Source organism: Vanellus vanellus, assembly GCF_965231255.1.
Source record: "Vanellus vanellus genome assembly, chromosome: 15".
NCBI classification, from domain to species: Eukaryota; Metazoa; Chordata; class Aves; order Charadriiformes; family Charadriidae; genus Vanellus; species Vanellus vanellus.
Genome location: NC_138920.1, coordinates 13184599 through 13195931, shown reverse-complemented (window position 1 = coordinate 13195931; position 11333 = coordinate 13184599). Strand labels below are relative to the sequence as shown.

Sequence of the window (11333 nt, the reverse complement as noted above, 5' to 3'; positions counted from 1 at the left end):
CTAAGGTTCCCCCTGCATCCAACAAATGATGGAGTCAGAGACCTCGTGGGCGGCCAAGCATGGACCTGCCATGGAAAAGTGAAATAACAATGAAAACATGATGGTCTGTGGTGCTTTGCCACGTCCACAGGGATAAAAATAGCCACAATAGGAGTTCCCCACCACCCGCCCTCCCCTGGGGGGGCTCCTGGCAGCCCGCGAGCAAGCCCTGGGCCCAGTGCAAAGGGCCAGGGAAGGTACCACAGCAACAGCCCCATCACAGCCACAACCCCAGCAACAGCCACCTTTATTGCCACCAACTGCCCCCGACACAGCAGAGGCAGGAGGGGAGGGGGCCAGGGTGGGGTTGGGTTCAGGGACCCCCAGTTCTCAGTAGCGCTGGGTGAGGCCCCGGTGGGGGACACAGCGTTCAGGCCTCAGGAGATCTTCTGCCTCCGACTGCGCTCCAGAGCAAGGCAGGCAGTGAGGGACACCACGGCAGAACCAGTCGTCTTCAGCTCCAGCAGCAAAACCAGGCGGAAAGGAAGAAGCAAAGGGGGCATTGTTGGTGCTTGAGGTCCTTCTCATCACCTTATCTCTATCCCCGGGGCTGATAGTGAACATCTGCTCCAAGCAGCAGGAAATTCTGGGAGAAAGAGAGAAAATGTGGGGCTGCGACAGGCCCTGGCAGCCGCTTTCTGTTGCGGGCTGCCGTGCTCCCCAGCACCCACCACATTCTGGGGAGGGAGGATGGAAGGGCATGTGTGGTTCTGTCAGCCCTGTGCCTAATTTGAGCCCTGGAAGGGCTCTGAGGACATTTCACAGCCGTGCCTCGCAGTAACTATTTAGCATCCCCGTAGTGGCGCCCATCTGGGGCTTCCACAAGGCCTCCCACAAGAGGAGCTTTCTCCACTCCCCAGTCCCACAGGGCTCCTTCCACTGGGGCTGGCAGGCACTGCCTGTCCCACTGCAGGCAGATGTGCCCGTCAGCACTGGCCGGGGAAGGTGGGAGCTCAGGGTAAAGCTGACAGCGCTGCACGGGATATAAAGGGTCATGGGAAATTCAGGCCCGGGTTGAAGAACTGGAGAATGATGCAGTGTTGCCCTGGGGGTGCAAAGCCTGGACTCCCACTGTCTGGATGGGAAAATGGGGTCTCTGGTTTGCAGCTGTGCTGGTTTGCACCCTCCTGCCCACCGCATCCCAGCACAGGAAGGGGAATTGGCTTTTCATGGTCCCAGCAGACCAGGGGCTCAGGGGCGGCAGGACGGGCTCTGGCTGGGGCTGGGTGCTCCCCTCACTCACCTGGTGAAACTGCACGAGGATATTGGAGAGCTGTATTCTGTCCGGCAGTGGCAGAGGGAAACCCTGATCTAACCTGGCTGGAAAAGACAACACACGCGGCCACATTGGAACTGGAACGGGACCATGAGGGAGCAAGGGTCGTGCAAAGCAGGCAGCCACCTCTACCCCCAGCTCTTCGTTCGCCCCTGCTGCTCCAGGAGTAGGCAGAGGAAATTGCTCCCAAGGCCCACAGAAGGGCTGGGGGCTGCATGTTGTGCCCTGCCACCCACCGGGCCCCTGGCAGCCGCCAGCCCCGCTCGGGCCCCATGTGCTGGGGAGTCATGAGAAGCAGCGAGCAGGGGAGAGGGTCTGGAAAGCATTAGGATGTGCATCGTGCTCATTTTTTTCCATTGTGTTCACTGCTGGATGTGTGTCACAGCACTGAGAGGCTCCTGCTTGCTGCTGCCCACAGCCTGCATCTGCCGGCGGCTTTTACAGCCATCTCCTGCACTCACTGCAGGCTTTATCCACTGACCAGGCTTGGCGATGGGGATTTAATTATCGAGCTGGGGCTGCTCAGACAGAGTGACCTGGCCAGCGACTACTCCGGCACCCCCATTCCCCCCAGCAGGTTCTCACCATTAAGACGCGGGAGCAGGATACTGGAAGCAAAGATGTTCATTATGGACTGCAGTGTTCGCACCTGGGAGACAGAGAGAGGGTGAAGGAAAAGAGCTTTAGCCTCCAAGAGAGCAGGTGACCGGGCATTAGAGGATAATTAGGAAAAGAAACAAAGGCAAAGAGCTGGGATGGGCACATGGTTCACCAGAGACCAGCAGCTTTGTCTGGCCTTACTGGCCACATAGAACTGTAGGGATGAGAGAGGCAATGGGAGTTGGCTCTGTGTCCTCTCCCAGTATCACTGGCTCAGGCAGGAGGCATCCATGGGGTCAGTGTGGGGCTTGGGTGCAGCCCCATGTCCCAAGCTGGAGGGCAGTGGTGGGAATGGTGAAGGCTCTGATCATGGTCAGGGATAGCTCACCTGGAAAGTGCCAACATCCGAATGCTTCAGAGAAAGCTTCATCCTGCACAGTGACAGAAGTGGTGCTGTAAAGGCTGTCCCAATGGAGGAACCAGTTCCCACTGCGTGTCGATGGGTGTGCAGCTCCTGCTCCCTCATCCCCTCAGCACGAGGTCTCCATCCTGGGGCCTCCCTACCTCACCTCTGTCCCTGGGAGCCCAGAACAGAAGTACCCCCCAGCCACCCCCATGCACTGCTCCCTCTCCTTACCTGCCCACATTCAGGTTCCCAACTATGTGGCCAGATTTTACGTTGATGACAGCGGACACGTTGCCTGTCTGGGGAGAGAACGCAGAGCTCCAGAAGTGCTCACCCCACCTCACAGCAAACCAGACACCCGGGGAAAGAGCTCTGACCAGCCAAAATGCAGCAGGACCGCTGCCCGTCCAGGGACACGTTTACACGCAGTGTTAGCCTTGGCATTTGCCAGCTTGAGTATGGTTCTGTTGGGGACACCCCCATTGCACTAGGACTGGGCTGGTTTTGGACGGCCTCTGGCACCTCTCCTGGCGGGAGCTTGGCAGCAATGGCTCAGCATTGCTGTACGCAGCAGGAGGATGGGGCACAGCTCAGACTCCCATCTTTGCCATGCTGAGATGCAGGGCAGAGCTCACCAACCTCACCCTGTCAGCCAGAGCTGTGGCTGCCCCAGGAGCTGCCCAGCCAGGACCACAGTCACCACTGCAGGCTGTGCCCAAACTCACCAGGCTGAGGAGGAAGAGAGGAGCCAGGCTGGAGTTAGGAAGGATGGCGTAGGCCTGGATATCCACAACAGGCTTGAGCGAGAGCCCTCCTGGTCCGATATTCAGGAACGGGGCGGAGGAGGCAGACAGCCTGAGCTTCATCAGCATTTCTGGGTACATCTTCTCTAGCTGCAGAGGAGCATGGACAAGGTAGGGACAGCAGCACAAAGCCCTGTTCCAGGGGGACACCTCCTTCACAGAGCAAACCCGCAGCTATGCATGGCAGGAGCTCTGGGGAGGCAGGGCTGGACTGCTCACCTGGGGAATGAAGGCTGAGAAGGTGGTGGTGTTCAAGTGGAACTCAATGTCCTTTGGGATCTGTGGGGAATGGACAGTGATGCAGGAGCAACGTGGCATGGCCGAGCCCGCAGTGATATCAGCCCTCCCATACCCATGTGGTGATGTGCCCGATGGCCCCAGGCCCACCCTGCAGCCCTCAGCTCTCAGCCTCTGGGCAGCTCATCTGAGGAGCCCTCCAAGACCGCAGGCTACCACCAGAGCTTCTCTGCAAATCGAACCCACTTCCTGGAGGCACAGGGACAGCCCGTGTCCCATCTGTGATGCTCACCATGGAGTCTGTGATTTCGAAGACCAGTGCCCCGGCTGAATGGTAGGCAAAGCCAGCTGTGTTGAAGAAGTAGCTGGAGGCCCCAAAGTAAACCATACGATCATGATCTGTGGGTAAGGACAGCGCCAACGGTGGGAAGGGGACGGCAGAGCGGTTGGCCAGGGAGAAGCATTCGCCCTGGGAGAAGGGAGAGAGAGGTCAAGCAGAGAGCAGAGGGTGGTGGGCCTCACCCGCTGATGCAGGCTGGCAAACAGCACTTGCAGGAGGTACCAAAACCTGGTTCCCCACCGGCCTGCAACAATGGCATCAGCCAACTCAGGATTCCCCAGGGCAGCCTCTCACCCTCAGTTCCGCATCCAGGGACTGGGCGGTAGCCGTTGGGGGTGCCACCAAGGAGTAATCAACCCCAACCATGGCATCTATCTTGGCTGTGACTGTAAAACACGGGAGAAGCGGATGAGCAAGAGGGATGTGGCACAGGAAAGCAGTGAGGAGATGGCCTCTGCTGACATCCAGGCAGTGCCATGCCCAGGCTTTGAGGTGCAACAGCTCAGTACAAGTTTTACGCGTACTCAGTTCTGATTAGAAGCAAAAAAATCACATTTCCCATGTGACTGTTTCTCAGCCATGAGGACCAACTCCTGGACCTGAGGAATGGACTGGGTCCCCTGGCTAAGGCAGTCCTTGCCCCTGCCAGCTCCAGGGCATGGCTCATTGGAGACTGTGTAAAGGTGAGCAGTGTCTTCAGCTGGTGAGGGTGCACAATGAGAAGTCACTGCTGATGTGGTGTTCTCCAGCTCCCCGCTAGGACGCAGAAATACAAGGAAATGGGGAGGTAAAGCCCTGTCCTCATGGCTGGGAAATGTTAGGAAGAAATGGTCCTAAAACCCCATGTGGTGCGCATCAGGTACCTGGCAGGGTCTGAAGGTAAGGCTGGAGCTCCCTGTACACAGATTTGACTATGATGTCGCAGACCTGCAGGAAAGAAAGGCAGTGAATCTGAGCAAGGGCAGCTCTGCCAGGGGTGTCCAGTTCACAAGCCCCTGTTCAAAGCCTCAGCTGTGGTCTCTGCTTTGCTTCATGGTGCCATTTTATTCCTTGCAGAAGCCTGCTTAAATAAAAGAAGTGACACAATGACATTTGTCTCTACTTATCAGGCTGCACGTTAGTTAAGAGTCCAAGATACAACAGGGTATCCCTGGTACAGTGCCACAGAGAAAGAGGCAGAACACAGCATTGGGAACGGCTGTATTGACAGAGGGGTGCTACCCTTCCTGTGCCCAGCTGATATTCATCTGTTGGTCTTGGAACATCCCATTGCTGTATGGGACAGCAGACCTGCAGATGGACAAACACAGCCCTGACTCCAGTGACCAGGATCTCCCAGTGATGGGGTCCCCCTGGAAGTGGGGACACAAGGACTGCCGAAGTGTGTGCAGCAAGAGCGGGAGGCAGACACGGGCTGCACCAGGACCCCGGGGCACAGCCTGGTCCCAGCCCTGACCTCTCCTGCCCATTGTCCCTTGCACCTTCTCACGCATGAAGAAAGACACTGAGAAAGGTGTGTGGGTTAAAGGGGGCTTGGAGGAGGCACAGAGAACAGCAGAGCTCCCCTCAGAGTCCCAGAGTTCCCCTCCTTCCGGGAGGCAAAACAGCAGAAACTGCTTTTGAGCCCTGGCTTTGCCCTGCTGCCAGCCCATCTGCTGCTACAGCTCCGGGGGACTTGGGAAAGCCACTACATGGCATCGGGAATAGCGCCCACGCAGCGCGCGATCTGCTGCGGGAGTGGGATTTGCCTATTCTCCAAGTGCCTCCTTCCTGAGCGAGGTTCACATCCAGGGAGGCTGTAACTCGTGCCAGTTAGCCTTGTAGTAATTATTGCTAACAGCTTGTTTCCATGTCTTGTTGCAGGTCTCCTGCGTGTCCCCTTTTGTACCGGGTGGACGGTAGCGGGGCCTCCCTGATGCACCCCGTTAAAACAAGACGGCAAGTGTCTGAAATCCAGAGATGAGAATTTCTCCCCCCGTGCTCCCCAAAGCATACAGGAGCATGGCTGTTGAAAGGACAGCTCTGATCAGGTTGCCTCTGCTACAGTGAGCTTGGCCGAGGCATAAGATCTAATTAACTGACCACATAGAAAGAAAAGTCTTTGTTAATTGGGAACCAGTTACGCTGGGCTTTGGCAAAGGCTGCAGGTTTGGAATTCAGCCTGAGCCACACGATGCTATGCAGACTGCTGTTAGCGATGCCCAGTCAGTCCTCTGGTTTTCACCAAATTGGCAACACAGCTGTCTGCTCTGGCTCTAGTAAAATCCCTACACGTGCTCTGATCCTTCTAGCACATCAGCTACGAGTGAGGGCTAAAGACGTCCAGAAAAACCCAGAGCTCTGCCCTTCTTCGCTCACATACCTTGCTCTCCAAGATCTTCTGTAGTCTGGACTCAACAGCCCTATGGAAGAGGTTGTAAAGCCACCTGCAGAAAAAAACGGAGAGGAGTCTATCTATAGCTCAGAGTCTGCTGCAGAAGTATTTGTCCAGGAAAGGGAGACACTAGAGATGCAGGACATTTGGGAATATCATTCCCATGGCAATTTGGCATCTAGCTTTGCCTCAGGGCTTACAGTTGCAAACAGCCCTGCTGGTAACCCACCTGCATGCAAGTCTAGTGACTGCCTTAAATCTCCCTTAAATCTGCAGTCACAGCAGGACAAATTCAGAACAGAATTAAGTTCATTCAGTTGTTTATCTGGATGAGAAGTATATTGCAAGAGACGGCTCAGTAGTGGTGTGCCAGTGCAGGCAGCGCGCAGGCAGAAGGGGCAGCCTCCAAGGGACTGCAGATATGCCAACGTCTTATTCCTTGCACCAGGGCCTGGAAGCCACGTTCCCACAGCAGATGGCCTAACGCACAGAGCTTCAAGGTCTGCAGAGTGAAGTTACATACCCTAACCGGCCCGAAAAGTGTACTCGGACTTTGGAGATGTGGGTGCTGCAGTAAGAGGTGTCAATGGTGGGTTTCCCGGAGGCATCGCTGCCCAGCTTCAGGTTGATTTTGATATAGACGTTCTCCACCTTCAGGTCAAATGAACCATGGTCACGGCTGCAGGGCGAGGAGGGTGAGAAAGAGACATTTCTTACTGGCAAGTCCTGGTCAAGGGACCTCCAGTGAGCCAGAGCTTTGGGCTGGATCTATCTAGCTCAGGCTCTCCCTTGTTGTGAGCACCCAGAGGAGACCGAGAAGGCTTTTAAACTCAGGAAAACCAAATTTCACTGGAACATAAACTAGGGGAGGTAACCTTTAAATAGAGAGGACCAAGAGGAGGGTTGATGCACAGCTCCTCCATTGTCCACCTTGTTCTTGCCTCCCGCTCTGTTTTATCCATCTCAGTGGCGGTACGAGTGGCAGTGACGTCTGCCCACCCCGGTGCTGGCTCAGCTCTTGTCCCTGTGGGTGCTCAGGAAGGTGCCCCCAGGACAAACAAGTGGGAGGGACTGTCCCTCACACCCCAGGTGCCACAAGAGGGAAGATGGCTTTCATGTTTTCTCCCCAACCACTTGCAAGGGGGATAAAGGCTGCCTGGTCAGCTCTGAGGGCTCCTGGCACGGAGGGAGCCCTGGCTGGGCTCCCCCAGGGTGAGGGGCTCTCAGATGTACATTGGGAATACAGTGGCTGCAGCCCGGCTGCGGGAAAGAGAAATCAGCCCATCTGGAGATGGCAAAGCAACAGCTGCCCAGACATAAGGGAGAGGGAGAGGAGAAAAAACCTGCCCAGACCCGCAGAGTTAGAAGAGGAGTGGAGGCCTCGAGCGTGGAAGGGGAGAGCGAGGCACTTACATGAAGCGTAACTTCACCCGCCAGTTCCCATTCACCTTGGCGAAAGCGTTGGAGATGGAGACCTGCAGGCCCACGTTGGGGACCAGGGAAATCCGCGAGTATGGCAAGTGGAAATCGCGAAGGTCCAATCTAAAAATAAATTAAAAAAAAAAAAAAAAAAAAAGAAAGGGGACTTGAGAGGGTGTGACTTATCCCCAGGAACAGGGCTGGGGAGGAAGCAGGGTCACCACATTGGCAGCATCCCTGGCTCCCGTCCCACCGTGGCAAAGCAATGCCCAGCAGGGACGCACAGAGCAGAGCGGTGCCTTTGGAAACAGTGTAGCAGGAGTGTCTCTGCCTGCACTGAGGACAGGGCCAACATCTCTGGGAGCTGTGGAGGGGACAGGACAGGCCTCGCTGCTCTGGGGATCCCCATCCAATCCCACCCCTCCTGCCCCTCACGTGGTGTGGGGGGGCAGTGAGCCACTCTGGGTCTCTGGCAGGGCTCACCTGGAGATCTCATAGCGCACCTTCCCCAGGCGCTTGATGCGAGAGCTACCCGAGATGTCCGGCAGCTTCAGATGGGCCAGCTCCTTCTCTAGAATTGCGATCCCCTGCTGATGGGCTGCAGGGATAGAAGGAGAGCATCACCGCCATGCATTTCCCGCAGGAGCTGACAGCATGCACTGGGCGCACAGCGAAAGGGTTAAAGGAAAAATCCAGGCAATGCCCTGACTGCTTTCCATCTCCCAGGCTAAGTGCACAGCCAATCTTGGTGCACAAGGCAACAGCCTGATGGCTTCCTGATGTCTGCCCGATTGCAGGTGCCAGGGGAAAGTGGTGGACAGGTGGCGTGGAAAGGGGGGGAGAGTTCCCAGTCCTCACTCTCTGGGCTGGACACTGTGCAAGGTGTGCGGGAAGTCCCAGGCACAGCGCTGCTCCATGCCCAGTGCTGGTGGACAAAGCTGGATGGAGCCCATGTCCCAGGGAGCAGCACAGCGTGAGTGGGTGCTGCATCCCTCTGGAAAGGGGAGTCACGTCTTCCTCTCCTGCACAGCTGCCAGAGCTGCCGGGTAAATGAGCTGTTTCACACATAGTGTATTTCAGTCCATAACAGCACTCTGCTGGAGCTGAGGCTCTGCCTGCCTCAATAAAACCAGCACAGGGCCCATCCATCTCTGTCATTGCCCCTCCTGCAGCTCCCTACCCCCTCTCTCCTCTGCAGCTCACTCCTGTGGGGCTCACGGCTCGGCTGCCCGGACATGAGCCATGAGAGCGGGACCCTCCTGCCCTGCCAGCCCTGTGCCTCCCCCGACACCACCGTGGCACTGCCCCCCGACACCCTGCAGTGCTGGGCCCTTTGGAGGGGCTCCATGAAGGTGGTGGTATGGGCAGATGGGTGCGTCAGTGGGAAGCCCCGGGCAATGGTGCATTCAGCACCCATGGCCAAGGATCCCCACTGCCTGCCCCAGTACCCTGCGCACTCCAAGTGTGCGCCCAGCTTCGTCCCTCAGCCACCAGCACACCTACAAGAATAGAAATCAGAAGCCAAACCCACCATAGTCCAAGCCTGCCTGGGTGATCCTCACCACGAAGCCGGGACTGGTGGCCCCAGCAAGTGTTAGGCACAAAGCCAGCGCCCCGCAAGCCACTGCCAGGCTCTGCACTCCCATCCTGGATGCCCCACAGTGCCGCACTGCTCCTGAGCTCTCCCTGCCACACCGCCTTTATATCCATGCCAAAACGGGAACCGCACGCAAGGGAGGCGTGCAGAGCCACTGCCACAGCCCACACGGGGCGTCCCCCAGAGCCCCAGGGCTTCCTGCTTGGCCACCACCCCACTCCTCTGCACTGGTGGCACCTGCGTGTAACCACATGGCATGGCACACCTGCACCCAGTGGCACATGCGCTGCTTCTCATCAAAGGCCGGGGGTGGATAGCGAGAACCAGGAGGCAACAGCTCAGTTCCAGCTCTACGTTGGGTGCAAACAGTCCCTGCCTGCAGCAGAGGCAGGTGCTCGCTGAAGCAGACCTGCTGCAGGCACAGGTTTGGCTCTGGCAGCTGCGTTTGACGGGGCCGTGTTCTCGCTGTGTGCTCTGCCTGCTCTGCTCTGTCTTCGCCGAGCAAAGGCTGCGAACAGCCCGGGCTGTCTCTGAGCCCTCTGCCAGCTCTGCTGCCCCTCGCCCCATCCCACAAGGCTCCCAGTCGGCTCTGCGCTCCCGGGCATTAGCTGCTATCACGACACATACCAGCTAAAGGCAGCAGTTGTGACCCGAGCAGCCTTGGGCACAGCTAGGGCTAAAGAAAGCAAGTTACGGTTTCTTACTCCATGCAAGCAGACCCCGGAGTCCCACCACACTGCATGATGCAGGGTGGATGTGAGGGAAGAGGAAATTTAAGTTACTTTCATTTCCCTTCGGGGAAATGGCAGGACCTGGCACGGGAAATGTTCTGCAGCTGATGCAGACAGATCTCGTGCTGGGTTCAGGGAAGTCCTCCTTGCTGGAGGACACATCCCTCAATCAGGCACTTGTGAAATGCAGATATTGCTCAAGCACAGCCTGTGAACATGTCCTGTGGAGCTGCAGCCCCAGGAGACCCTGAGGGATGGGGTGAGAGGAGCCCGAGTGTCTGTGCTGGAGGAACATGACACATGGAAGAGGCTGGAGGGACTCTCAGATCCACTCTGTCTTTCTTTCCCCAAGTTTCAGACGCCGGCACTTGCAGGCTGCCTGGCAGACACACAGCAAATACCCACCAGACCGGCACGTGTGGCTGTGGCTTTGGAGAGCAGCACCAATGTCATCGTATGCTCTCAGACCCAAGGCAGGAAAACAAGGACACAGCAACCCAGCAGGTCTGGTGCTGATGGTGCCTGGCAGAGTGGGACAAACAGCCCAGGGAAGAGCTGTGTCCCACGGGCACCCAGACAGCATCCACGGGCTGTGATCCCACCAGTGCCAGCCCCAATCCATCCCTGGGGTCCAGGAGCCCATGGGCAGAGGTCATTTTGCCCAGAGAGAAGCCAAGAGCAGAGGAGAAGGTTAAAAGGCCAAATCTGCACTTGTAGCCCCCACAGTGCCATGACCTTGCCATGGTGTGGCAGAGAAGGTCCCCAAACCCTTCCATCCATGACACCATTTCTCAGCAGGGCTGTTTCAAAACAATATTTAAGACATTCAGGACAAGCACTGAGGAACCAGAACCTCCTCCATGAGGAGAAACAAAATTTTACAGGGAGCAGCACAGAGAGGAAGCAAAACTTCCTTCTGGGTTTGAGCAAGTTTTAAAGTCGAACTGAAAAAACCCCCTTCAAATAGCACAAACCCTGACCAAACACTCCTGTGTTTGGCAAAGAACAGTTGAAACCACATCTAAGATCCAACACCGCCGGCTGTTCCCAGTAGTGCTTCCTGCAAGGGATGACAGCAGGGAGCTGAGCACGAAATCCTGCCCTGCCTGACCTGACCCTTTGGAGGGGAAAAGGCTTTGCCTGACAGGCTGCTCCTCTGGGGAAGGACCGGTCCCCCCAAGGCTGCCAGGGCTGGGCTGGGGTTTGCTGGGCTGTACATGCAGGAAAGAGCCATCATCAGATGGAAACCAATAGGCTGGAAAGGCAGGGAGCTGCAGGAGGTCCATCTCCTGTGCTGCCAGCTGTCCCTTATCCACGGCTGAGGGTCAGGACCCCTCCCTGCTGTCCCCAGGCCACCCCATCCCACTCCCCGGGGGTCAGGGCTTCCTCTGGCTCCACACGCTCCTCAGCATGTGCAAGCAGTTCCCGATCCTGCCCACAGCTCTTTCTGCATCCCTTGTGTGATGCAATGGCCCAAACCACCCTGCAGTCGCATGCTGGGGCTCCCTGGG

The 11333-nt window shown here is 57.1% G+C and overlaps 1 protein-coding gene across 1 annotated transcript; it reads right to left on the bottom strand.

Moving 5' to 3' along the window:
- Positions 1-276: 276 nt before the first annotated feature.
- On the bottom strand, positions 277-8731 carry LOC309677971 (bactericidal permeability-increasing protein-like; the record flags this gene model as incomplete). The annotated part of the gene is made up of 15 exons (XM_082490882.1): positions 277-625; positions 1283-1359; positions 1901-1964; positions 2304-2346; positions 2553-2620; positions 3047-3214; positions 3344-3403; positions 3654-3830; positions 3996-4087; positions 4565-4628; positions 6064-6127; positions 6599-6754; positions 7489-7617; positions 7978-8092; positions 8713-8731. 15 exons carry the CDS (start codon positions 8729-8731, stop codon positions 578-580), a joined length of 1344 nt encoding a protein of 447 aa, XP_082347008.1. The 3' UTR covers positions 277-577.
- Positions 8732-11333: the final 2602 nt, after the last annotated feature.